This window comes from Triticum urartu, chromosome 7A (genome assembly GCF_056163025.1).
Source record: "Triticum urartu cultivar PI428250 chromosome 7A, HENAU_Tu73, whole genome shotgun sequence".
NCBI lineage: Eukaryota > Viridiplantae > Streptophyta > Magnoliopsida > Poales > Poaceae > Triticum > Triticum urartu.
This window is the reverse complement of record NC_141879.1, coordinates 175,167,168-175,194,358: the sequence shown is the minus strand read 5'-3', so window position 1 is coordinate 175,194,358 and position 27,191 is coordinate 175,167,168. Positions and strand designations below refer to the sequence as shown.

The 27,191-nt window shown below is 43.2% G+C and overlaps 1 protein-coding gene and 1 pseudogene across 1 annotated transcript; both read left to right on the top strand.

Annotated features, from left to right (window-relative positions):
* Nucleotides 1–27,191, top strand: part of LOC125518588 (anthranilate O-methyltransferase 1-like) — a 97,740-nt pseudogene that overhangs the window by 60,609 nt on the left and 9,940 nt on the right.
* On the top strand, nt 10,601–11,736 carry LOC147958846 (uncharacterized). Its single transcript, XM_087535913.1, has 2 exons — nt 10,601–11,113; nt 11,203–11,736. The coding sequence occupies exons 1-2, from the start codon at nt 10,832–10,834 to the stop codon at nt 11,542–11,544; spliced, it is 624 nt and encodes a 207-aa protein (XP_087392039.1). The 5' UTR covers nt 10,601–10,831; the 3' UTR covers nt 11,545–11,736.

Here is a 27,191-nt window from a genome sequence, read left to right as displayed (position 1 = left end):
AGCTATGAGCATGAAGAAGTGTGAGTTTCGCAACTTATGCCAAGGGAACCGTATTGTAGGCCAATACGCGGAGTTTAGTAAGTTATCCCGCTATGCTCCAGATGATGTGGCCACAGATGCCGCGAAGCAGGAGAAGTTTATGGAAGGGCTGAATGATGAGATGAGTATGCAGTTAATGGTGGCAACATTTAACAACTACCAGGAGTTAGTAGATAAAGCTCTCATGATCGAAGGGAAGCGGCGGCAGATAGAGAGCGACAAGAGGAAATATGGACAAGGGAAGTACAGTTCAGGAGCTCAGCAGAAGCCTCGCTTTACCCCGAACTCGGGAGGACTTACCCATAACCATGGAAGCCACACTTACAATGGAGGAAGTTCTCATAATCATAATGGCCCAAAGAATGGGAATGGGAATGGAGCAAGCAGCAATCAGAACCGTTCCAATCCAGCCACACCCGCCAAGAGGGACCTAAGCCACGTTACTTGTTTCAAGTGCGGGAAGACTGGACACTATGCCACTGAGTGCCCTGAAGCGAAGAATGGAAATGGTAATGGGAGCTCTGGGAAGAAGCCCAATCCATTTAACAAAGGACAAGTGAACCACGTGAACGTGGAGGAGGTTGAAGAGCAACCAGATGCAATTATCGGTAAGTTTTTAGTTAAGTCGTTTACTGCAATCGTTCTTTTTGGTACTGGTGCATCACATTCATAGATATCAAGGGGATTTGTGGATAAATATAAGTTGCCCACTAAAGTTCTTAAGACACCTATGCTAGTAAGCTCACCCGGAGCCGAGTATATGACAAGCAGTGGATGTTTTTAGATGCCATTAACCATAGGTAGCCATGTTTTCCCCTCTGACTTGATAATTTTGGAGTCGCAAGGATTGGATGTGATACTAGGAATGGATTGGCTGTTGATGTATGGAGGAAACATCGATTGCACCAGTAAGTCAATTCTGCTTACCACCCCGGAGGGAAAAAGGATCAAGTATGTATCCAGGCATGCGCCAAGGAGACACTACTAGGGAAAACGTTATACACAGAATCTTAGCAGCAGCGTGGTTTAAAAACAGGCGCTACTGCTAACTAGCAGTAGCGAGCTTAAAGGAACCGCGCTACTAATAACTAGATAGCAATAGCGCTCTAGGTGAAACAAGCGCTACTACTATAATTGCCACGGATTTGCCCCCAGGCTAGATATAGTAGTAGCGCCCTTCCCTGGACGCACTGCTGCTAAAGTACTTAGTAGCAGCGTGTTTCTGCAAAACTCGCTGTTGCTAAGTGTTGCACCTAATTAAGTTTAGTCTCGTACTGCTAAGCGAACAAGGTGTTTACCACCTTAAATATGTTGACTATTTACATTCTACACAAAAAGATCAATGATGACGAACCTATATTTTTGATGTGTGCTTAGACTTAGCAGTAGCGTTTTTCCTGAAAACGCGCTATAGCTACTTTAGCTATAACGCGTTTCCTGAAGTGTGCTACTGCTAGTTCGACTTAACCACCTGCCCGCTCAAAATTTCGCTAAGTCCTCCTCCCCCCACTGTTCCCCTAATCGTCTGTTGCCGCCGCCCGAGCCTGAGCCTGCCCTCGCCGCCGCCGCCCGAGGCCGCCGTCAACCTCACCGTCGCCGCTCTCGACCTCACCGTCGCCGCCGCCTCCCCCACCCCCTCCGCTCTCGACCTCATCGCCGCTCTCGACCTCACCGTCGCCGCCGCATCCCCCAACCCCGCCGCTGCATCCCGATCCCGAGCCCGCCCTCGCGGCCCCTACCTCTCCGTCGCCGAGCACCTCCCCGCCACCGTCTCTCCCCTCTCTATAAGCCCCCACCCCTCCCCCACCCTCGTTCTCCCTGCTTAGTTAGTACTAGATGTTTTTTAGTAGTAGTAGTAGATGTCAATTTAGGGTTCATAGATAATGATTTTTAGCAGTAGTAGATGTTAATTAGTAGTAGTGATGGTACTAGTTAACTATTGTATAATGTAGTTTATTTTTACTGTTTTTAGTAAGTATTTAAAATAATTAGTAAGTAAATTGATAAACTAGTTGAACTAGTTTAGTTGTAGTTGAACTGTTTAGTAAGTAAATTAATAAACTAGTTGAACTAGTTGAATTAATAGAACTAATGTATTTTTAGTAAGATAATTAATATAACTAGTTGAACTACTTTATTTTTAGAAAGAACTAGTTTTTTTCTATTTATAGTAAGTTTATATTTAGTAAGAACTAGTTGAATTAATAAAAATAGTTGAACATGTCATATTTGTTGTTATTTTTTAGTTTAAGCAATTATTCGGGATGTATTAGTGATAACTTATACGGTTTTTGCTTTTGCAGAAATCAAGGAGCCCCTCCATCATCCCCGCCGTCGTCCCCGTCACCGACCCCCTCCGACATCGAGGTGAGACCAGCCAAATATCCATGTATATCTTGTGTTGCTCAAATAGGATATGTGGTTGCCCAAGTGGCCGTTCATGTTCAGTTTACACCTCCGAGTGGCCTATGTTTTGCCGGGGTGTTGATTAATGTCCGTTCCGGCAAATTTCAGGCACTCGATATGTCCTTTTTTAGCAAAGGTCATGCCGGATTTTTCCGTGAATTCTGGCATGACTTGTGCTACAATATGTAGGAAATATCGAGTGGCCTGGATTTTCTCGAAAAATAATGATCTAATTTAGGTTTTTTAGTACATATATTTAATTGTACAAGTTTAATCTTTGAATTATGAACGTAGAAAATGTCGTACTCGGACGACGACAGTCTCCCGGGGGAGTGCAGCTGGTGCCACGACGATCGAGGTATGTGCGACAGGTTCGTTGAGCTGGACGAAGATCGGCGCTTCAGCATTAAGCTCGAGGAGACATTCGATGTTGAAACGGTACACAACAACTTACAAGTGTTTTTTTTCGTAATTAAGAATGACTTCAACTATTTCAACGTCTAATTTTCATCTTTTAGAATTCGACTAGCTTATCCCATGCCATGCAAGACGCTATGTCTTGGAGAGGATGGGTTTTGAAGACCATGAAAATTTTCAAACAAAGAAAATACACCTAAGGACCCATCATGATATCGATTTTGAAGTAAATCTGTATAATTCTCAGAGTGTAACCCATTTTGGTTGCCAAAATTGAGAAGCACTTTGCAAAATGTATGGTTTTTATGAGGGTATGATTGTCACCATGGATCTTGGTGATCCTGACATCGAGCAAGACAATATGGACATTTGGGTCCTTGTTGATATGCTTCCGATTCTACTGCAATGTGAGTTTCTCAAACATAGTTATTAACTAATTTATATTGTTTATTTCAAAATAGTTGACAGCTTATTTCCATTGACAACTTATTTTAAATCTTCAAAGAATGTGCATAAGATGGTAGACAAAACCCACTACACTGATGGCTCCGAATTAACTTACAAGGAGAAAAGTCATCTGATTGCTTATTGTACTTATCTTGAGAATTACAATACCTATTATTGAACTCCTCCAAATTATGGTGAATACGTGCCACTAGTGCACGTGTTGAACCACGGTAACTTCTATGGAGATACCCTGGTAAGATTTTTTACTATTACGACATCAGTGCATCTTTTGCATACTTCTAAAACTAGTACATCATTGCTAACTACGAAGTTATTACTATGTTTCTCAACAGAAAATCCCGATGGATTGTGTGCCTCATCTGATGTATCAGAATGGTCGCCTTGCAGTTCTGAACATACAGCCAGGTCAATCTAAGGAGCTCACCTATGCATATTAGATTTCTAAAACCGGTGAACACATGCTAATCAAAGAATGGAAAAAATGTTTGGACATTCGCAAGGAGGTTCTTGGAAGTAACATTAAGCGAAAGGCAAGAATTGGAGACAGGATAATCTCCATTCTCCATAATGGAGAGTCAGGGGCTATCTTGTTTTTTGCTATTTTACCTTAGAGAATATAGTAGGTCCTAAGAGAATATAGTAGGTCCTATGAGGTACAATATGTTTATTATGTGATACAATGTGTTAGAGTTGATGAGAGGAGTACTTGTGATTACGACTAGTGACCAATTTGCTATGTGATGTCTCATTGATGAAAACGATGATCTTGAGGAGGTGTTATATGACAATGATGTATTATGATGATAAGTTGTTAATGATATGATGATGATGATATTTATTATATCATTGGGTAAAAGAACCGCAGATTAGTTTCAAGTGGATGTCCATCCACTTGAAACTAGTCCACGGTTCTTTCACCCCTTAATGTAATAACTCATTATGATGTAAAAACAATTTCTAAATTCCTGTTGTATGAAATCTTGTGTAAAGGTGTACGAATACAACATGAAATAAAAAAGAAACAAAATATGAAATAATAGTAGCAGCGCGGGCAAGGAGAAGCACTACTACTAATTACCAGTAGCGCTCCTCCGGGAAGTCGCTACTACTAAGTCGATTTAGCAGTAGCGTGGGCGGAGGCACGCTACTGCTATACGTTAGTTGTAGCGCCTTATCAGTAGCGCATCGCCCCACGCTACTGATAGGCCTAAAACCCGCGTTGCTGCTAAGCTTTTCCCTAGTAGTGGAGAACCCAAGTACATTCTCTCACGGGAGTTTGTTCAGGAGGAAGTGCCTATTGTGAAGGATTACCCAGATGTATTTCCAGAGGAGTTACCAGGAATGCCGCCAGATCGATACATCGAGTTTTTGATAGAGCTGTTGCCAGGCACCGGGCCTATATCAAAGAGACCATACCGTATGCCCGCGAATGATCTGGAGGAGATCAAGAAACAGGTTAAGGAGTTATTGGAGAAAGGTTACATCTGACGGAGTTCATCACCATGGGGAGCCCTAGTGCTATTGGTTGAGAAGAAGGATAAGTCTTTGAGAATGGTTGTTGATTATCAAACATTGAATGAAGTGACAATCAAGAACAAGTACCCACTGCCGATGATCAATGATCTGTTTGACCAGCTGCAAAGAGCTAAAGTGTTTTCAAAGATCGACCTGTGATCAGGTTACCACCAGCTGAAGATTCGAGAAAAGGATATACCTAAGACAGCTTTTACCACAAGGTATGGGCTTTATGAGTATACGGTTATGTCATTTGGATTGACTAACGCCCCAGCCTATTTCATGAGTATGATGAATAAGGTGTTCATGGAGTTCTTGAATAAGTTTGTCGTGGTGTTCATTGATGATATTTTAGTATACTCAAAGGATGAAGAGGAACATAAGGAGCATTTGCGTTTAGTTCTCGAGAAACTCAGGGAACATCAGTTATATGCCAAATTCAGCAAATGTGAGTTTTGGTTGAAGGAACTTGGATTTCTTGGACACGTTATATCAGGAGGAGGTATAGCAGTGGACCCCACCAAAGTTCAGTCGGTCACCGAGTGGTTGGCACCCACCTCAGTTGGAGAGATCCGTAGTTTTCTTGGACTCGCGGGATACTATCGGAGATTCATTGAAATTTTCTCTAAGATTGCAAAGCCTATGGCGACGTTGTTGAAGAAGGACACCAAGTTCCATTAGACTAAGGAATGTGAAGCAAGTTTCCAGGAGTTAAAGAAACGTTTGACTACAGCCCAGTGCTGATTCTGCCATATATACGCAAGGATTTCCAGGTGTATTGCGACGCCTCTCGCTTAGGACTTGGAGGAGTACTTATGCAAGACGAAAGAGTTTTTTCATATGCCTCATGACAACTTCGACCGCATGAGTTGAATTATGCCACACATGACTTGGAGTTTGCAGCCGTAGTGCATGCACTCAAGACCTGGAGACATTTTGTTATTGGGAACCATTGTGATGTATACACAGATCATAAGAGTTTGAAGTACATTTTCACGCAGAAGGAGTTGAACCTCAGGCAAAGGAGATGGTTGGAGCTTATAAAGCATTACGATATGAAGTTGCACTATCATCCAGGCAAGGCCAATGTCATAGCAGACGCTTTGAGCCGGAAGAGTTATGCCAATACCTTAGTAACAGGAGGTTTGCCAAGGGAGTTAGCAGAAGATTTCAGGGAGCTACGTTTAGAGATTGTTCCTAGAGGTTTCGTTACAACCATGGAAGTTCAGTCGACCTTGTAGGGAAAGATTCGAGAAGCCCAGAAGGATGACAAAGAAATTGTCGAGATAAAGGAGAAGATGAGTGAAGGCAAAGCCAAAGGTTTTCGTGAGAATGAGCACGACACCTTGTGGTTTGAGGACCGTGTATTTGTGCCCAATAATGTCGAGATCGGGAAGTTGATATTACAGGAAGCTCATGACTCACCATACTCGATACACCCTGGAAACACCAAGATGTATTTGGATTTGAAGGAGCGTTTCTGGTGGACTGGAATGAAGAAGGATATTGCCGAGTATGTAGCCGTATGTGATGTATAACAGAGAGTGAAGGCAGAACATCAGAAGCCAGCAGGATTACTGCAGCCTATGCCGATACCCGAATGGAAGTGGGATAAGCTTGGCATGGACTTTATTACCGGATTACCCAGGACCCGATTAGGATATGATTCTATCTGGGTAGTAGTGGACTGCTTAACCAAAGTAGCTCACTTTATCCCAGTGAAAACCACATATACAAGTGCAAAGTTGGCCAAGATATACATGAACAGGATCGTATGTCTGCATGGAGTTCCGAGGACCATCGTATCAGACAGAGGAACACAGTTTACTTCAAAGTTTTGGCACCAACTGCACCAGACTTTGGGAACAAGGCTGGAGTTCAGTACAGCTTTTCACCTGCAGACAGATGGATAGACTGAGAGACACTACAAGAAATATGTCAACTTATGACCTTCTCTTAGTGACCCCAGCTGAATTGGTCGTAAATTCACGACCATTTCGCTTGGAAGGGCTCAAACCCTGAAATTGCTTACACCAAATGGTTACAAAGCAGACAAGAGTGGCCAATGACCTTATTTTTACCTGATTACGACCAATATAAATGGTCATGAGGTTGTGAACGTGGATGCATTTGTACTTATTGCTATGACTAGGCGCCACCTCATCAGTTTTGCCTATGTGTCATGTCCATGTGTCAATTTTTGCACTAGGTTGTGAAGCAACCTATATTTCTCTCATTCCCAAAGTTCCCCACAAAATTGGGCATTCTTTACTATCCAAATCACTGCCTCATGAAAATATTCAACTCCATTTGCCTGGTAAATCTTCCTCGGCAAATTTCCAAAGTTTTTGTTCAACTCAAACTGTTATGAAGGAAGTACTAGCTAGGCATATCCTAATGAGCTGAATTTTTGCCACATATTCTATATTCCCAAATCATTGCTCTCCACAAAATTTGAGCCCCATCTAACAATACATGTAAGTGTGGCTTCAACATTCATATTTCTGTCCAGTGTGGTATGTTGCAAAGTAAGTGACACCTAGGCTCCTCCATTTGAGCTGCAAATTTTCCAAGATAGTGTCCTTAGTAGATGATCATCCTCGGCTAAAACTCAGGCCCATTAGCCTTGTGAATTTCTCGTAACGCTAATCAAACACTTGGCTGCTAATTCATGTTTGAGCATAGTTCGGTCTCCTAGTGAGATTCTTCTGTTGTTATTTTCTTCCAAGAATCTACCTGGGGAGTGCCAAACCTACTAGACATGCCTAGGCTTCCCAGAACGCATGGCAACGCCACGGTCATGCGGTGACCACGCGGCGGGCACGCGAGACTACGCTCTTTGGAGTTGGAGCCCTGGCCACCGTCCAAACCTCAACATATCACCACCAAACCATGTATTTATGCTTAAATAGATACTTATGTACCTAGAAATGATTTTTGGAAAAAATAAAGAGCAAACTATAAGGCAGCTGCAGTTCAAATTTGACCCACTTCCTACTGAATCGGCGGAAATTTGTCTTTCTCACCAGAGGTGGATAATTTTTTTTACACCCAACCATTTTGTCAATTGTGCGTTAAACATGGCCTAGTATTTTATAAAATTGATTCGGCCCATTTTTACAACAATTATTTGGCAGTTCCTTCACAAAAAACCTCATTTGGGGCACTTGAAAAATGGAAAATGAATTTTCCGTGCAAAGAAAATAAAAAATCCCTTAGGCAACATTGTTTGGAATTCCAAGATGCACCCTTGTGCACAATATGAGATCATTTGAACAAACTATGCCATAAATATGGCCATATGATTGATCATTTGGCTTGAAAGCCATGAATCTTCACGCGTGACAGCTCATTTTTTAGAACACTTTTTAAAAATAATTTCTGTATTACAAGTTTATTATTTTTCCTGAAAATTGGTCACATATTATGACACAATGCGAAGGTTTTACAATTTTTTGATTTTTTTTGAATTTTTTATGTCCGTTTCAAAATGTGGTCAAAACGGCGGGCTTGACCGTTCCTAGCTAGTTGTTGAATCTTGGAAACCTTTTGGTGTTTCTCTGATTAAATATATAGTTATGTACCTAGAAATGATTTTTGGAAAAAATTAAGAGCAAACTATGAGGCAGCTACAGTTCAAATTTCACTCGCTTCCTACTGAATCGGCGAAAATTTGTCTTTTTCACCAGAGGTGGATCAAGACTTTTGACACCCAACCATTTGGTCAATTGTGCATTAAATCTATCCTAGTATTTCAGAAAATTGATTTGGTACATCTTTACAACAATTATTTGGTAGTTCCTTCACAAAAAAACCTCATTTTGGGCACTCGGAAAATGGAAAATGAATTTTCCATGCAAAGAAAATGAAAACTCCCTTAGAAAACATTGTTTGGAATTCCAAGATGCACCCTTATGCACAATATGAGATCATTTGAACAAACTATGCCATGAATGTGGCCATATGATTGATCATTTGGTTTGAAAGCCATGAATCTTCATGCATGATAGCTCATTTGTGAGAACATTTTTTTAAAATAATGGCCGTATTACAAGTTTATTAGTTTTTCGGTGACTTGGTCACATGTAATGACACAATGAGAAGGTTTCCCAATTTTTTGATTTTTTTTGAATTTTTTATGCCCATTTCAAAATGAGGTCAAAATGGCGGGAATGACCGTTCCTAGCTAGTGGTTGAATCTTGGAATTTTTTTGGTGTTTCTCTGATTAAATAAATACTTTTGTACCTAGAAATGATTTTTGGAAAAAATAAATAGCAAACTATGAGGCATCCGCAGTTCAAATTTGACCCGCTTTCAGCTGAAACGGCGGAAATTTGTCTTTTTCACCAGAGGTGGATAAAAATTTTTTACACCCAACCATTTGGTCAATTGTGCATTAAATATGGCCTAGTATTTTAGAAAATTGATTTTGTCCAATTTTGCAACAATTATTTGGTAGGTTCTTCACAAAAAACCCTCATTTTGGGCACTCAAAAAATGGAAAATGATTTTTTTGTCCAAAGGAAATGAAAACTTCCTTAGGCAACATTGTTTTCCATTCCAACGTGCACCCGTGTGCACAATATTAGATCATTTGAAACAACTATGCCATGAATGTGGCCATAAGATTGAGCATTTGGGTTGGAAGCCATGAATCTTCACACATTTGGCTTTACACATATTATTTTTCCTGGTAACTTGGTCACATATAATGACACAATGCAGATGTTTTCCATTTTTTTTAAATTTGTATGCATGTTTCAAAATGCGGTGAAAACGGCGGGAATGACCGTTCCTAGCTAGTGGTTGAATCTTGGAATTTTTTTGGTGTGATTAAATAGATACTTAAGTACCTAGAAATGATTTTTGGGAAAAATAAAGAGCAAACTATGAGGCAGCAGCAGTTCAAATTTGATCAGTTTCCTACTGAATCAACATAAATTTGTCTTTTTCACGAGAGGTGGATCAAAGCTTTGGACACCCAACCATTTGGTTAATTGTGCATTAAATATGACCTAGTATTTTATAAAATTGATTTTGTCAAATTTTGCAACAAATACATGGTAGGTACTTCACAAAAGAACTCATTTTTGGCACTCGAAAAATGGAAAATGAATTTTTCGTCCAAAAAAAGTTAAATCTTTCTTAGGCAACGTTGTTTGCCATTTCAAGATGCACTCATCCTCCCTCGTCCGGTCGTCCCCATCTCCTCGCCGCCGTCACAGACGGCGCCCGACTACCACCGCCCATCTCGTGTCGTCCTCTCCCTCCCTCAGATAGTGGTTGAATCTTGAAAATATGGCAAATACAAGAAATTTTACATAAAGTGTTCTAATATTTTTGAAAAATAGAGTGGTGCTATTTTGAAACAAATATTTGGTAGGTTATTCACAAAAAACCATTTTATGCACTCGGAAAATGAAAAATTATTTTTTTGTGCAAAGAAAATGAAAGCTCTATTTGGCAATATTGTTTGCCATTCCATGATGCAAACTTATGCAAAATACAAGATCATTTTGACAAACTTTGCCATTGTTATGTTTAAAAAAAACATCATAGATTTAGGTCTAAATTTTTGAGAATTCAATTGCGAAACAACGGGCCAATGAGACACGAGGAACCACCTTCACGCGGATCACCAAATTGAATGCAATCTGAGCCATCCATCTCGCACTCATCCAACGGTCGAGCTTCTCCCAAAAAACAAATAGCATAACCCAGCCACCCACCCTCCCCTCGACCTCCCAGATTCGATCCCCCGCCGTCAGCCCCACCAACCCTCCCTTCGATCCCCAGCTCCGATCCCCCGCCGCTACCCCCTCGATCCCTAGATCTGATTCACCACCCGCCGGCGTCGACCGACGCGCTCTCATCGTCTTCGTCTTCCCCTCCGAGCGCCTCCCCTACCGGCTCCGCGTCGCGCTCTTGTCCTCTTCGTCTTCCCCTCCGAGCGCCTTCCCTACCGGCTCCGCGTCGCGCTCGCCGATGCCGACGCCCCCGCCGCCGTTCCGAGCACTTGATGCAACGTTGTGCCATGAATCCTTCACCGTTCGCTGCTCCTTCGGGCTCTGCACCTCGCCGACGTCCCCCTTCGTCACGGCCTTGGTTAGGGCGGCACCACGGTCATGGCACCTTCTCCTTCCAGGCACCGCCGCCGGCGAGCTCTCCTTCACCATAACCGCCTCCCAACCCCGGCTCCGACCTACCCACCATATCGAGCAGGTCCAGATCCGCCACGGCTCCCGCAGCCACGCGCTGGCAGACCAAGCAAGTGCAGGACATGGTCTCTTCCTCTTTTCATTTCGATTTGATTTGGAAGGCTGATGATGTTCGTTCTCTTCTGTTCAATTTGGTAGACGCGCAGGTGCACGGCGTGTGGCCACCATTCTGCTTCCTCCCCTCCCCCGCTTCCTCCGGCGGCGGCGAGGAGAGGTGAGCCGCCTCCGTCACCCCTCCATCCACCACTCAACCAGCGCCACCATCTCCAGCCACCGCCGCCATCAGCACCAGCCTCCTCACACCACGTCTCCCACCAGACAGAGGGGCGGCCATGCCTGGTGCCCCGCGCGAATCCCACTGGCCGCTGCCGCCTCTGCTGCTCCTCCCCTCACCATGCATATTGCCTGCTTCGCCTAGCGCCTAGATGGCAGCAGCCAGCCAAGACCGCGATCGCATGTGATCTATCTATCCACCTGTAGCTAGCTGCCTAACTAAGACCCTGCAGATCTAGTTGTTATCTTAGTGTTTGGACTTTCAAAGTTACTGCATGATGCGCGCTGTGCCGTTTCTTTTTGAAGTTACAGCACCAGCCTACTGCATGCATCTCCAAGCATCAGGCTGCTAGTAGTTTACCTGTGCAAGTCAGGCATCATTGGACCCTTGTTCAAAAATCAAGGGCTGGCATATATATATGTGACGCCCCCGATTCAATCGTATACTAACCATACACGCAAACGTGTACGATCAAGATCAGGGACTCACGTGAAGATATCACAACACAACTCTATAAATAAAATAAGTCATACAAGCATCATATTACAAGCCAGGGGCTTCGAGGGCTTGAATACAAGAGCTCGATCATAGATGAGTCAGTGGAAGCAACAATATCTGAGTACAGACTTAAGTTAAACAAGTTTGCCTTAAGAAGGCTAGCATAAACTGGGATGCAGATCGAAAGAGACACAGGCCTCCTGCCTGGGATCCTCCTAACTACTCCTGGCCGCCGTCAGCGGGCTGCACGTAGTAGTAGGCACCTCCCGAGTAGTAGTAGTAGTCGTCGTCGACGGTGGCGTCTGGCTCCTGGGCTCCAACGTCTGATCGCAGCAATCGGGTAAAGAAAAGGAGGGAAAAGAGGGAGAAAGCAACCGTGAGTACTCATCCAAAGTACTCGCAAGCAAGGAGCTACACTACATATGTATGCATTGGTATCAACTGGAATAAGGCTATTATATGTGGACTAAACTGCAGAAAGCCGGAATAAGGGGGGTAGCTAGTCCTTTCAAAGACTACGCTTCTGGCAGCCTCCGTCTTGCAGCATGTAGAAGAGAGTAGACTGAAGTCCTCCAAGTATCATCGCATAGCATAATCCTAACTGATGATCCTCCCCTCGTCGCCCTGTGAGAGAGCGATCACCGGTTGTATCTGGCACTTGGAAGGGTGTGTTTTATTAAGTATCCGGTTCTAGTTGTCATAAGGTCAAGGTACAACTCCAAGTCGTCCTGTTACCGAAGATCACTGCTATTCGAATAGATTAACTTCCCTGCAGGGGTGCACCACATTTCCCAACACGCTCGATCCCATTTGGCCGGACACACTTTCCTGGGTCATGCCCGGCCTCGGAAGATCGACACGTCACAACCCTACCTTGGCACAACAGAGAGGTCAGCAGGGTTGGTCTAAATCCTATGGCGCAGGGGTCTGGGCCCATCGCCCATTGCACACCTGCATGTTGCGAGGGCGGCCGGAGAGCAGACCTAGCCTCCCTTATACAAGAGCAGGCGTTCCAGTCCAACCCGGCGCGCGCCGCTCAGTCGCTGACGTCACGAAGGCTTCGGCTGATACCATGACGTCGAGTGCCCATAACTGTCCCCGCGTAGATGGTTAGTGCGTATAGGCCAGTGGCCAGACTCAGATCAAATACCAAGATCTCGTTAAACGTGTTATCTTGAAATAACCGCGAACGCCGACCAGGGCCAGGCCCACCTCTCTCCTAGGTGGTCTCAACCTGCCCTGTCGCTCCGCCACAAAGATCCATCCAGAGGGCCGTCGGCACAAAGGTCCTTTCAGCCCCCAATCCGTGAATCACTCGCGAGTACTCCTCGAGCCAACCCGACTTTAGTCATCACATGTATCATGTATAAAGTATAGGTATATACCCGTGATCAACCCCCGAGTGATCACGGCCCGATAGTATAGCATGGCAGACGGACAAGAATGTATGGCCATTGATGATAAACTAGCATCCTATACTAAGCATTTAGGATTGCAGGTAAGGTATCAACAGTTGTAGCAACAATGACAGGCTATGCATCAGGATAGGATTAACGGAAAGCAGTAACATGCTACACTACTCTAATGCAAGCAGTATAGAGGAGAGTAGGCGATATATGGTGATCAATGGGGGGCTTGCCTGGTTGCTCTGGCAAGAGAGAGGGGTCGTCAACACCATAGTCGTACTGGGTAGCAGCGGCATCGGTCTCGGTGTCTAGCGAGAAAAGAGGGGGGAAAACAATAAATATAATGCAAACAAATGCATGACGAAGCATGACCTGACAAGTAGCGGTGCTAGGGGTGCCCTAACGCGGTATGAGGTGGTACCGATGAAGGGGGGAAACACCCGGGAAAATATTCCCGGGGTTTCGCGTTTTCAGAAAGATGAATTGGAGGGGGAAAGTTGCATGTTCGCTATGCTAGGGATGTGTGATGGACGAACGGGCTGCGTATCTGGATTCGTCTCATCGTTCTGAGCAACTTTCATGTACAAAGTTTTTCCATCCAAGTTACGGTTTATTTTATATTAATAATAAAAAAATTAAATCATTTTTAGGATTTAATTAATTATTTTAATTCAACATTATCCAGAATAGTGTTTGCTGACGTCATCATGACGTCAGCAGTAAACAGGGCGGTGACTGGGTCAAACTAACGTGTGGGTCCCGCATGTCATTGTGTGTTAACTAATTAACCAAATTAATTAGTTTAATTACCAGATTAGTTAGGTTAGTTAATTAATTAGGTTTATTAAACACAATTAATTAAGCTAATTAATTTATTAATTAAATAATTAATGTTTTTATTTTTATTTATTATTCTTATAATTCTTTCTTTTTTTGTTCTCTGGGCGGGGCCCGCTTGGCAGTGGCAGTGGGGGGGGGGGAGGTTAGGCTAATGGGGATTAGCCCCCAAATCAACAAGGGGCCGCTGGGCACGCGCGCAGCCACGGCTGGGAGCCGGGCGCGGCGCGGCCGACCAGCGAAGGCAACGGCGGGCGACGAAAGCGGCTACGGCGAGCGGTCACGCGCGAAGGCGAGGGGCCACCGCGGGGTGAGCAGCGGCGCGGTGGGCGCAGCCGAGGTCAGGTCGGGCGTGGCCCGGCATAGCAGGGGATCGGGGGTGAGCGCGTGCAGCGCGGCCATGGCGAATGCGCGACTGCGCGGGTGCGGGCCAAGGGCGCGAGCCCAGGCGCAGTACAGCAGCGGCAGCATCACACGAGCACGGCGGGCGAGTAACGGCGACGAGTAGCAGCGCTAGCAGTAAAGCGAAGGCAGCGGCAGCAGTACAGAGGAGCAGCGGCACAACAGCAACAGCAGTAAGCAGAGCAGGGGGCTCTCCATGATCGCGGCCCGGGTGAGCGTCGGCCAGCGCCGGGCACGACGGGCGCGCGCAGAAGGCCATGGGGCAATGGTGATTGCGGCCGAGGGCAAGGTGAGGCGCGCGGCGCGTTCCTCACGGGGGCGAGGCAGCGGAGAGGGGAAGAGGAGGCCGAGGGCCTCACCGTATGGAGTAGGGACTAGGCAGTGGGCTCGGGGAGGCTGGTCGGGGATGATCTAGCGACGGCACGGTGAGATGGCGGCGTTCGGCGACGGCGTCAGCTCGACGATGCAGAGACCTTGGACGGGCGACGCGCGAGGGAGAAGGAGGGCGAAGAGGCGATCCGGCGACGAGGCGGGGTAGCATCGGGCGGAGCGGTCGGTGTCGAGGGGCGAGCGGGGCGATGCGGGATCAGGGTCGGGGTCGTTGCCCCCCGATCCAGATCGAGGAAGGAGAGGGAGGCGTGCGGGGAAACGAGTGGGGGGAGTGGGGAACGAGGGGAGTGGGGGCGTTGGTCGACTAGGGTTAGGTCGGGCGGCGGCTGGGCCGACTGGACCGGCCTAGTGGGTCCAGAGGTCAGCTGGGCTGTGGCCCAGTTGGGGGGGTTCTTCTATTTCCTTTTTTTGTTAGTTTTGTTTTTATATTTTGTTTTCTCTTTTTATTTGTAGTTTCTTTTATTTTTAGTTTTATAAAAATTACCACTAGTGCCTAAATTTGTATTTATCAACAAACTACTATGAGATTAATTCTTAACCCATAATAAAATAGTTTTAGCATTTTATAAATTCAATAGGCATTTGTTTAATTGTTTTCACTACTGTTTTAATTGTTTTAGAGCTTTTAAACATTTTATCAAAGTTTGGTTTCTCCACCATAATTACTTACAATTTATTTGGCACAACCCGAACATTTTAGTTCTGATATTTGAAAATTTTACTGTTCGCCTATATTTTAAATTTTAATTTGAATCATTTTTTAACTAGCTCGAGTTTATCAATAGTAACCTAGGTGACGTGGCACCATTAGCATAGGTTTACTGTAGCTTGATTATCCGGGTGTTACAATATAGCTAGTATCATTGGACACATTGTCTGGGCTTGTATAGCTAGTATTATAGGCTGGGTGTTTTTTTAAGTGAAAGTTCTTTCTAAGTATTTTTCAGCTGCTTGTCTGGGCATATATTGTTGTATTATAGGATGCTTGAAAAGCGACTCCCAAATTTGGGAACATGACAGACAGCTACCTCCCAGTTTTGTATATATGAAAGTGAGCGAGTCCCGAATTTGGGTACAGGCAGAGGTCCATTAGGAACATGGCAGTTAATTTGCATAATCCTCGACCTCCTCCTGCAATCTTTCTTTCTCCCTTTCTTCTCTGAATTTCTCGGTGTTGTATAAGTCTGTAAGATTTAGATTTTAAGAGTACTTGCTCCCTGTACTAGTTACTTCTACTACTTAGTTTTAGCTGTTTAGTACTACTCTGTAGATCTGTGATACTAGTCTAGTCACTTGTATAATTTTGTTTATTAGTGTAACCTGAACCATGGAGTAGTACCCTGTACGCATATGTGTGATTATGTGTGTTCTGTAGTCTCTGTGATAGCTCCAGTACATGTGAACTATATGTTGTGGTGTAAATCATTTTCATTCTATCTTATAAACGTGTTTCTTTAATAGCTATTTCTGTTCAAGTCTTGTTTTCATTGATGTTAGCATTTATTTTGTCTCAATTAAAAAAATACTAAAAATACAGTGAAGATAATCTGAACCTCCCTATGTAAAATTTAGTTTGTCTGTAATACTACTAGAAGATATGGGTGAGGGACTGAAAGGATGATATGCTTCCATGAATTTATTTGTAAGAAGTTTTTCTTGGCTGTGTACAAATCAGCCCAAATATGTGAGCCTCGGTTCTGAAAACTAAAGAGTTCATATATTGGTAGATAGACTGTGATTTAGGATATGCTAAACAGAAAGCTTTATAAGATGGAACTATCAATTCATCATGACTTCACTTTGTCCTTTAATTTAATATGGTTAGAACTACCATGGGTTTTTAAGTAGTTGGGGCATTAAGAAACAGCATGCTGGATGTTTGGCCTTGCATCCGTCCTTCCATGAATTCATGCTTGTGCATTGCTAGTTATTGCTTATTTGCAGGTCTTCTTCCTCCTCGATCTGGTGCAGCAGCAACAATTGAAGGTCATGGTCATGGAGCAGCAGCCATATATTTTTCTTCTTATTCTTCCCTGAGATGAGATGAGATGAGGTTTGTTTTCCTCAAGGTCAAGGTGCAGCAGCTCGATTTGATTTGATGTGATTGGATTCAGTTTCCTCACGCCTCTCTGTTTGCATTACAGGCTCTGTTGGTCGGTCTTCAATTCTTCATGCTGTTGCTGCTGCTACATGAGGGGCCTCTTCAATTCTGCATCCGTTGCGGACGTCGTAGCTTCCACCTCCAGAAGAGCACCTGCTCCTTGTGCGGTTACCCGGCCGCCTGCATCCGGAAGTGTAAGCTCCCCCTCCCTCTGTCCTAGATCTCTAGGTCTGTCGCTGTCATGCGCCATGTTCTTGATGTTGCGCGTCCTCATGTGGATGCCACGAACGGCGTTGCTCCTACGTGCAGATTTGATTCGCCACATTAGTATGCGATTGTTGTCTCGCCGTGGTTGTTCAAATTGAGATGCACCCAGTTGATTCGTCATCTCGGGTCATAATTTTTCTGCATTCCCTGTTGCTGTAGCTTGTTGGATGCATAGTTTGATCTCCCAGTGGGAATTATTAGTGAATGGTGATGTCTGTGGTCACGAGAATGGTGATGTAGTAGCTGGTATGCTTGATGCGTGTATGTCCATCTCCTTACTATTTTGCTAGAACCATAAATCCTGATGCATGATGATCATGGTCTGGTTTGTTAGATCTATTCTGCTGGTGCTTAAAATTTGACATGCCTGGATTCTAAAACTTGTTCTTACAGTTTTAATTTCTATGGTTAATTTAGAGAGTTGCACATGTCATTATATTATATACGAAAAAATTCCTAGCTAGTGAGAACATTTTAGTCACTCCATGAACGCATACTGGTTAGTGTTAGTCATACTATTTATGTACATGGCATTTGCTGTCAATTCTTGATTATAAGTTATTGGATCCCTCATTGGCTAATGTTTGATGTTCTGTACCTATTCTTATTCTTATATGTTCATTCTTATTTTTTGCACAGGTGAAGTGTGAATCCATGTCCAAAGCTGTGAAGCATATCAGCAAAGAGTAGCATATTATGTGTTGTAGTTGTAGGCAGTAGTAGGCATATGTGGGTTGTAATATTCTGTAACTATTGTAATAGATTAATGTAGTATTGTTTTGGACCAATTTCATTTGCTCCCTCGTCTGTTCGAAACAATGATTGTGTATGTGATTTGAATACCCGTGAAATGGAAACCTGAGAAGTTAGGTCCAAGTTATAATGGTTGTTTGACAAATTTCGAAATTTCTAATGTGTGGGACCAATTTTGAGCTAAGCCTGACAAGTGGGACCCGTTGCAAAATAAAATGGTTGAAAATAGAAAATCAGTAGACTATAAAAGGCTACATTCTAGAATATAAAAGGCCGAATTGCTGGGCTAGGCCCATGTAGCTAGCAAAAAATAACAGGAAAAATACATTAAAAAGGCCGAATTGTTGGGCTCGGCCCATGTAAAACACCGAATCGGACCGGGCTGATTCTTGTGCCACATCAGCTTGCCACGCTGGATGCCTACGTGGCCTGAGGAGGTTGCTAGTTACCAAAAATTTGGTCGTGGAACCAACAACCTTTTACATATCACAAAGGTCACTAATTTCAGTTTACGACCGCCAGCTTTTGACCTTCTATTTTTGGTCACAAAAAGGTCAGAAATGAAAAACTATGACCTTTTAGCGGCCAATAGTGAGGGTCACAAGTTGACATATTTCTTGTAGTGAGAGTCAATCAGATTCTGGAGGACATGTTGAGAGCTTGTGCACTAGACTACAGGTCTAGTTGGGATGATAATTTACCCTACGCGGAGTTCTCGTACACCAACAGCTACCAGGCCAGTTTGAAGATGGCACCGTTTGAAGCCCTGTACGGAAGAAGATGCCGAACACCGTTGATGTGGAATGAAGTTGGATACCGCCAGTTGTTTGGACCAGATTTGATTAAGGAGTCCGAGGAGAAGGTTAAGCTGATTCGAGATAGACTGAAGGTAGCCCAGTCCAGACAGAAGAGTTATGCAGACTCGAAACGCAAGGAGGTAGTCTATAAAATCGGAGACAGAGCATATCTGCGAGTGTCACCTCTGCGAGGAGTTAAGCGTTTTAGAGTTAAGGAAAATTAGCCCTGAGATTTGTAGGACTGTACCATGTTTTAGAACACATGGGAGAGGTTGCCTACAAGTTGGAGTTACCTGAAGGACTGTCAGGAGTTCACGATGTGTTTCATGTTTCTCAGTTGAAGAAGTGCCATGCTGAGATGGCCGATATTCCTCTAAGAGATACAGTGCCCCTGGAAGCAATTCAGTTAGACAGTGATTTGACATATGAGGAGAAACCAGTCAGGATTCTCGAATTTGCCAGTCGAGTTACCCGCAGCAAGGTTATCAAGTTTTGCAAAGTTCAGTGGAGCCACCATACCGAGGACGAAGCCACTTGGCAAAGAGAGGATGATCTACGCAAAGGCCACACACACCTTTTTTCTAGCCAACCCGAATCTCGAGGGCGAGATTCATCTTAAGGGGGTAGGTTTGTAACATCCCAAATTTTCAATTTGGAATATTATACATAGGTCATTCATGCATATCATATTTTATTGCATTTCCTTTTGTGATCCTCGAAATCCTAAGCAACTCAAGGACCCTCGGAAAGAGTTGGGGATTTTCCTAGTTCTCATATTTGAACTTTTCTCAAATATTGAAACCAGGATCACTTTGGTTTTAATTATTTTTCTCCCCGAAAATATTTCATATTAAAATTAAATGATAGGAGATAATATGACTTCTCCAAAATAAATGAAATGTTCGAGGAAAAATATTAAAATCAATTTGTATTCTTATTTGGGGTTTTATCGCTATTTTATTTGGATTAGGAAAAATATGCATTAGAGGCCCAAATAAATGTTCACTTTGTCCGCTATATTTTTAGAGGACGGGGAAAATTTATTTCAGGATTTTTGGAGTCCGTTTAGTATTCCTTTTTTTAAAAGGTGCGAACCGACTTACCGGGTCGTGTCCGGCTAGGACACTTAGCCCGGGGCTTTATAAGCCGCGCCCCGAGGCCCGAGGCCCAAGTCGCCCAACCCCCGAAACCCTAGCGCCGCCCGCCGCCGCCGACCCTGCTCGCCGCCGCTGCCTCCTAGCTCACCGCCTTGCCGCCCCGCGCCCGACCCGCCGGAGCCACGCCGCCGCTGCCAGTTTTCGCGAGAAAACCATTCGGTTTTCTTTTGAAACCCTAGATCTCGTTTTTTTCTATTAGATCGGTTTTTCTGTCGGTTTATTTATTTTGCGGACGTTCGTTCGTACGTTCATTTTAACGGACGTCGTTCATCCGTTAGTCGCAGACAGGGAACGTTCGTTCGTTAGCCTGTTCGTCAATTTTTCTTTTCTCAGGGTTTTCTGCGATTATTTTCGATCGCGATTTCTGCCCTGATCTTAGTTTTAGTTTATCTTTTCGCTCGTTTATCAGAATCAGGCGATTTAAGCACCTGGATGTTTGTCTCAAAGCCCTCTTTCGGTTTAACCAACTTGAACAAGATTTTGGTACTATAAAATTTGATTTTAGTCCAGATTAGTAATCGGATCTTGTTTCTTTCGCAGTTTGAGTTTCGTTGCTCTGTTTGATTTGATTCTTTTTGCAAACCGGAGTTCTTCAGTTGAACTTTCTCGTTAGATCTTCTTATTTGAGATTTACCCATGCATACTTGCTTGATTGCTTATGTATGCTATTGTTTGTTTACGATAGAACACCCGGAGTGCGAAGCGTGCTACTACGAGTCTTTAGGATTTGCAGATCTACCAAACCGAGAAAAAGAAAAGATAAGGAAGCGAACACATCATACGATGAGCCAAAGCGCCACATTGGTCTTTCAGGAAAAAGAGACATCGTGGGAGTGAAGGGCAAGACAGACATGTCCGAAGATTATGAAAAGTTTTATGAAATTCCTCCCTTCAAAGTCAAGGCTGACCCAAGCACCCTGATAAACGATGAAGATTATCCATGGTTACAGCGCAATAAGCAAAGGACACAAGCGAAGAAAAAGTGAAGACTTTTCTCTCCGCAATTATTATGATGATGCCTTTGATCTAGAATATCCATGTAACATATGAGTTTCCGTATGAAATCCTGATACTTCGAAAGAGATTGTCTGTTTTGTACATGAAGTGCATCTAGTTTTTGCCGTAACCCTCTCTACTTTTTTGCACATGCTATATGGGTGAAATGATGATGCCATGCCAACTTTCAACCTTTTCAGGGTTCATTTGAAATACTTTTCAATTTCAGGGTCATTTAGCTCAACCAAATCAGTAAATGCATGAAAATAATAAATGAAGTCGGAAACGGTTCAAAATTGATGACGTGGCTTTGAATGGTGCATTTTGAACGCACAATAAGTCTGGAGTTCAAATAAGTTCAAAAAATGAAATCCCTTTGTAACAGATGAGTTTTCGTCCGAAACCCTGACACTTCGAAAGAGGTTGTCCATTTTGTACACGAAGTGCATCCAGTTTTGTCTGTAACCCTCTCAACTTTGTAGCACATGCTATGTGGGTGAAATGATGATACCATGCCAATTTTCAACCTCTTCAGAGTTCATCTAAGTTCTTTTCAATTTCAGGGTCATTTAGCTCAAAGAATGAACTAATATAAAAAAGAATGATCTGCAATACTTTTATGAAGCTCTAATAGCAAAAATAATAAACTAAAATAATGAACTAGAAAACTTCAATGAAAGTCTAATAGAAAAAAGAATGAACTAGAAAAATTTAATGAAACTCTAATAGCAAAAGGAATCAGCTAAAAAGTTTTATAAACCTCTAGTATTGTTGAAACTAAAATTATATAAAATTTATGCAACTAAAATTGTCAAAGTATTTTATGTTCAAAACATTATAAGCAAAAAGAATTTTCATAAAGAAATTTTTTTGTTAGAAACTTTAATAGCAAAAAGAATTATCATAAATATTTCTTTTGTTAGAAACTAAAATAACGAAGACTTTTTTGAATATAATAATAAAACGCAATAATATTAAATAGCAGGAAAAAGAATCACTCCAAAATCTATTTTTATAGTAAAGTTAATCACAAACTAGTGATTCACACAAATTTCAAAGAATTCAAATTTAAACTATTCAAATTGGAAAATTAATGGCAGTGACAGAAAGTTTATAATTTTTATTACCTAAAACCAAAAAGAATAACTAAAAAACTAGTAAGTATTTTGCTGTAAATAGAAAAAAGAAAAAAGAAAACAAAAAAACTAGAAAAAAATATTAAAAAATGCCGCCTACTGGGCCACCACGGCCTACATACGACTAGAAACCCGCTAGTCGGGCCAAGATGCAGGCCCGCAGTAGGCCCAGTTGGCCTACAGGCACAGAGAGTGGATTTAGGCTCATAAGCCTGCAGTAGAGAGGAGCTCGAAGTGGTCGGCTCGGCAGGGCTTATAAACCACTCCGAGCCCCTCTCGGCTAGCGAGGTGGGACTAAACATCCCACCGCACCGTGATAGTTCCAGTGCATGACTTTTGGTCCCGGTTGGTGGCACCAACCGGGATGAAAGAGTTCCTTTGGTCCCGGTTCGTAGCACCAACCGGGACCAATGCCCCCTTTAGTCCCAGTTGGTGCCACCAACCGGGACCAAAGGCCTCTGCTTCCCGCCCTTTGGGCTGCTGAAAAGAGACCTTTGGTCCCGATTGGTGGTACCAACTGGGACTAAAGGGGGGCATTGGTCTTGGTTGGTGCCACGAGCTGGGACCAATGCTTCATGTATATAAGCAAGACTTGTGAAAAATTTTAGTTTCATCGCAGTTCCCCCGCACCCCGATGCCGCCCGCTCCTCGTTGCTGTCGCCGCGCCTTGCCCCGTCGCCGCCCGCTCCTCGTCGCCGTCGCCGTCGCCATCGCCGATGCGTCCGTGACCTCGTCGTCACCGACAGCCTCCCCGACCTCGTCGTCGCCTCCCGCCGTCGACCCCTCCCTTACCCCGCGCGCGCCGCCTCTGCCTCAGCCCGGCCCCGACCTCGCCGTCGCCGGCACCAACCCCAGTGAGCCCCGTGCCCCTGCCCTGCCACCCCCCCGCTGCCGCTGCCGCCATGGACGTGGCCACCGTGGCCCCCACATATATGTTTTTCTGCATATATATATATATGATTTTTTTGCATATATGTTGATGTAATGTTGATGTATGGATATATATGTATGCATATATGATGATTTTTTGTTCAGCGTCATATATGGTGTTTTTTCCTGCACATATACATATATATATGATCATATGATTTTTTTGTTCATAGATGTGGTTTTTTGTTCGTATATCATATGATGTTTTTATTGTTGATATATGATCGATCATATTTGTTCATATGTATGCAAGCGAAGTCGTTGTCGTTAGTTGTACTATTTAGGGTTTGGGTCGTCGAGGAAGGAAAATAAGGAAAAAGAAGAAAAGAGGAAGAAGGAAGAAGAAGAAGAAGAAAAAGAAGGAGAAGGAATAGAGGAGAAGAAGAAAATAGATATTCTATTTTTTCTTCTTCTCCTCCTCTATTCCTTTCTTATTCTCCTCTTTTTTCTTCTTTTTTTTTCTTCGACATGAGGGGGGGGGGGTCGATAAATAATAGAACTAGTTAAACTAGTTTATTTTTAGTAAGTGCTTAGTAGTTGAACTAGTTGATTTAATAAAACTACTTTATTCTACTATAGAAGTAGTTTATTTTTAGTAAGTACTACTTTATTTTATTTATAGTAAGTGCTTAGTAGTTGAACTAGTTGATTTAATAAGACTACTTTGTTTTACTATGTAAGTAGTTTATTTTTAGCAAGAAAATTAATAGAACTAGTTTATTTTTTTAGTTGAAGCAATTATTCCCGCATCGACGTCGACGATGCCTATCCCGCATTCTCGTCGTCGACTTGGCGGAGGAGGCCTGCTTGATTAGAGGGGCCATGTCCGAGACCGGGCTCCGCCGGGCTGGTATTGGGAGGTGCTACCTTCCGGGGGCGTAGGTTGGTGAGGAGCCAGCATGTCGTTGACCCGAACTTTGTTTGGTGGCGGTAGCTTGGGCTAGTGACGGTGACAAGGCTTCCGGACACCGCGGAGGTGATACGTCACCAAGTCAGCGAGGAGGACGAGCACGCCCGTCGCTACATGGTTGCGTTGGAGGGCATGTTCGACAATACCTGGCAGGTTCTTCAGGGATCTCACTGGAGCTATGATCCTGTGATGGTTCCTTCTCTTTGGCTGTCCACCGCCCGCGCCGATACCCATCAGGCGCTACGGTTCTAGCTAGCTGTATTAGCGATGCTATATGTATGATACTATTCGAGGTGTATTAGTGATAATATTCGATGATGTACGAACGCAAGAGATGATGTAGTTTTGCTTATGATTGAATGCATGCTAAATTGAATACTATTTTATTTTATGATTTGGTTTCGCTTATTGAATGCTCAAATTGGAAAACTACTCATACTTTGAATGCTAAAATTGAAAAGCATTATGCAAGGTGTATGCATTTAATTAGTTGATAGCTTATAGGGTTTTTTAGTACATATATTTAATTGTATAAGTTTAATATTTGATGAACATAGGAAATGTCGTACTCGGACGACGAAAGTCTCCTAGGGGAGTGCGACTGGTGCCACGACGACCGAGGTCTGTGCGACAGGCCTCACCTGGACGAAGATCGGCGCTTCAGCATTAAGCTCGAGGACACCTTCGATGTTGAAATGGTACGCAACGACAACAAGTGTGGGTTTTTTCGTAATTAAGCATGACTTCAACTATTTCAATGTGTAATTTTCATCTTTTACAATTTGAGTAGCTTATCCCATGTCATGAAAGACGCTATGTCTTGGAGAGGATGGGTTTTGAAGACCATGAAAATTTCGAAACAAAGAAAATTCACCTAAGGACCCATCATGATGTGTATTTTGAAGTAAATCTGTATAATTCTGAGAGCGTAACCCATTTTGGTTGCAAAAATTGGGAAAAACTTTGCAACATGTATGGTTTTTATGAGGGTATGCTTGTCACCATGGATCTTGGTGATCCTAACATCGACCAAGACAATATGAACATTTGGGTCCTTGTTGATACGCTTCCAATTCTACCGCTATGTGAGTTTCTCAAACACAGTTATTAACTAATTTATATTGTTAATTTCAAAATAGTTGACATCTTATTTCCATTGACAGCTTATTTTCATTGTTCAAACAATGTGCGGAACATGGTAGACAGAACCTACTACACCGATGACTCTGAGTTAACTTATCAGGAGAAAAATCATCTGGACGCATTTTGTACTGATCTTGAGAATTACAATATCTATAATAAAACTCCTCCACATTATGGTCAAAACGTGCCACTAGTGCACGTGTTGAACTAAGGTAACATCCATGGAGATGCCATGGTAAGATTTTTTACTATTACGGCATCCGTGCATCTTTTGCATAAATTCTTAAAACTTAACTACATTGCTAACTACGAAGTTATTACTATGTTTTTCAACAGAAAATCCCGGATGATCGTGTGCCTCATCTGATGTATCAGAATGGTCGCCTTGATGTTTTGAACATGCAGCCATGTCATCCTACGAATCTCACCTGTCCATATCGGATTTCTAAAAGAAGTGGAGACATGAAAATCACAGAATGAAAAAAATGTATGGACAGTCGTAAGGAGGTTCTTTGAAGTAAAAGGAAGCGAAGCGCAAGAATTGAAGACAGGATGATCTCCATTCTCCATAATGGAGAGTCAGGGCCTATATTGTTTTATGCTATTTTACCTTAAAGAGGGTATTTAGGTCCTACCTTATACTGATGACCATGCGCTAAGAACAATTAAGTAGGGTTGGTTCGATGACTATGAGGATGATGATCATATGACTTGTTATTAATAACGAGTAGAAGTTCTATGATGATGATTAGTAGGACTTGTTATTATGATGATGCATGATGCGAGCATGAAGAGTTAGTATATATCAGTGAGTGAAATGAACATGGATTGGATTGAAGTGAAGGCAACATGCATGTGGTGCATGTCGAAAGTAGTACTAATCCAAACTTGATCAAGTTAGGATTAGTATTAGTTTCGACATGCACCACATATATGTTGCCTTCACTTCAATCTAAGTCATGTTTAGGCATAGCAGTAGCGTTGGTAAACCAAGCACGGAGATAAGAGAGGACACTTCTGTCTGTTAGCTAGCTAACACCCTAAATTAACCCCCAAACCCCCCTAAACCACCTCCTTTAAAAAAACAAAAACCTCAGTTGCTGATGCGTGGATGCCTTTTGGTCCCGGTTGGTACCACCAACCGGGACCAAAGGCCCTCCTGTCTGGGCTCGCCACAGCGGCCACATGGAGGCCCATCTGTCTTGGTTGGTGTAAGAACCGGGACTAAAGGTGTAGGGCTTTAGTAACGACCCTTTAGTGTCGGTTCTCCAACCGGGACAAATGACCCTTACGAACTGGGACAAATGGCCGTTTTTCTACTAGTGTCTTCATCCCCCAAAGCCCATATGCATCTGGACGTAGTGCATTGAAGCAGCGAGTGACGCCAATAATCCTCAACACCGCATAGACCGCAAGCGCTGGATGTTGCCACGGTGCACCCACACGTCGTTCGTCGGGAGTTAATATTTGGCGAGGCGCCACAGGAACATTTTAACACTAGTAGAAAAAAGGCCTAATGTTTAGCTCATTAGTCCCAGTTTGTAATTGAACCGGCACTAATGTGACCATTAGTGCCGGTTCCAACGGCTAGGCGGGCGGCACTCATTAGTCCCGATTCATGGCAAACCTTTAGTACCGGTTCGTGCCACGAACCGGGACTAAAGAGGTGGTGGCAGGCTAGTGTCAGGCTGCGGCCCCACCAACACCTTTAGTCCCGGTTCGTGGCACGAACCAGGACTAGAGATGTAACTTTAGTCCCGGTTCGTATAACCAATCGGGACTAAAGATCATCCTATATAAACCGAGAAATTGTATATACCAGATTCTATAGATATATATGTGTATGCGTGAATGGTCGTGTGCGAGAAATTCGATTATATATATAGGGTCGCGCTATTCGTCACCCTATGTGAGGAATAGTTATTCTTCATCCCCCTCTCCTTTTACCATTAATGCACCGTAATTTTACGTTCCGTAAGTTTTGTCTTATTTCCGACGCAAAAAGGGACCGTAAGAAAATATATAATCGCCGTAAAAAATATTTTATGTTATGTAAAATTACAAACGTAAAAACATAGTCTAAAATACACATAAACTATAAATTTTCTTGTCTTATAACCTATATTTTTA

Coding starts and splice junctions, on each gene's coding strand:
- LOC147958846 (XM_087535913.1), top strand. CDS start 10,832: ATGCCGACGCCCCCGCCGCCGTTCCGAGCACTTGATGCAACGTTGTGC. Junction 11,114..11,202: donor GCCACGCGCTGGCAGACCAA/GCAAGTGCAGGA, acceptor TCAATTTGGTAG/ACGCGCAGGTGCACGGCGTG.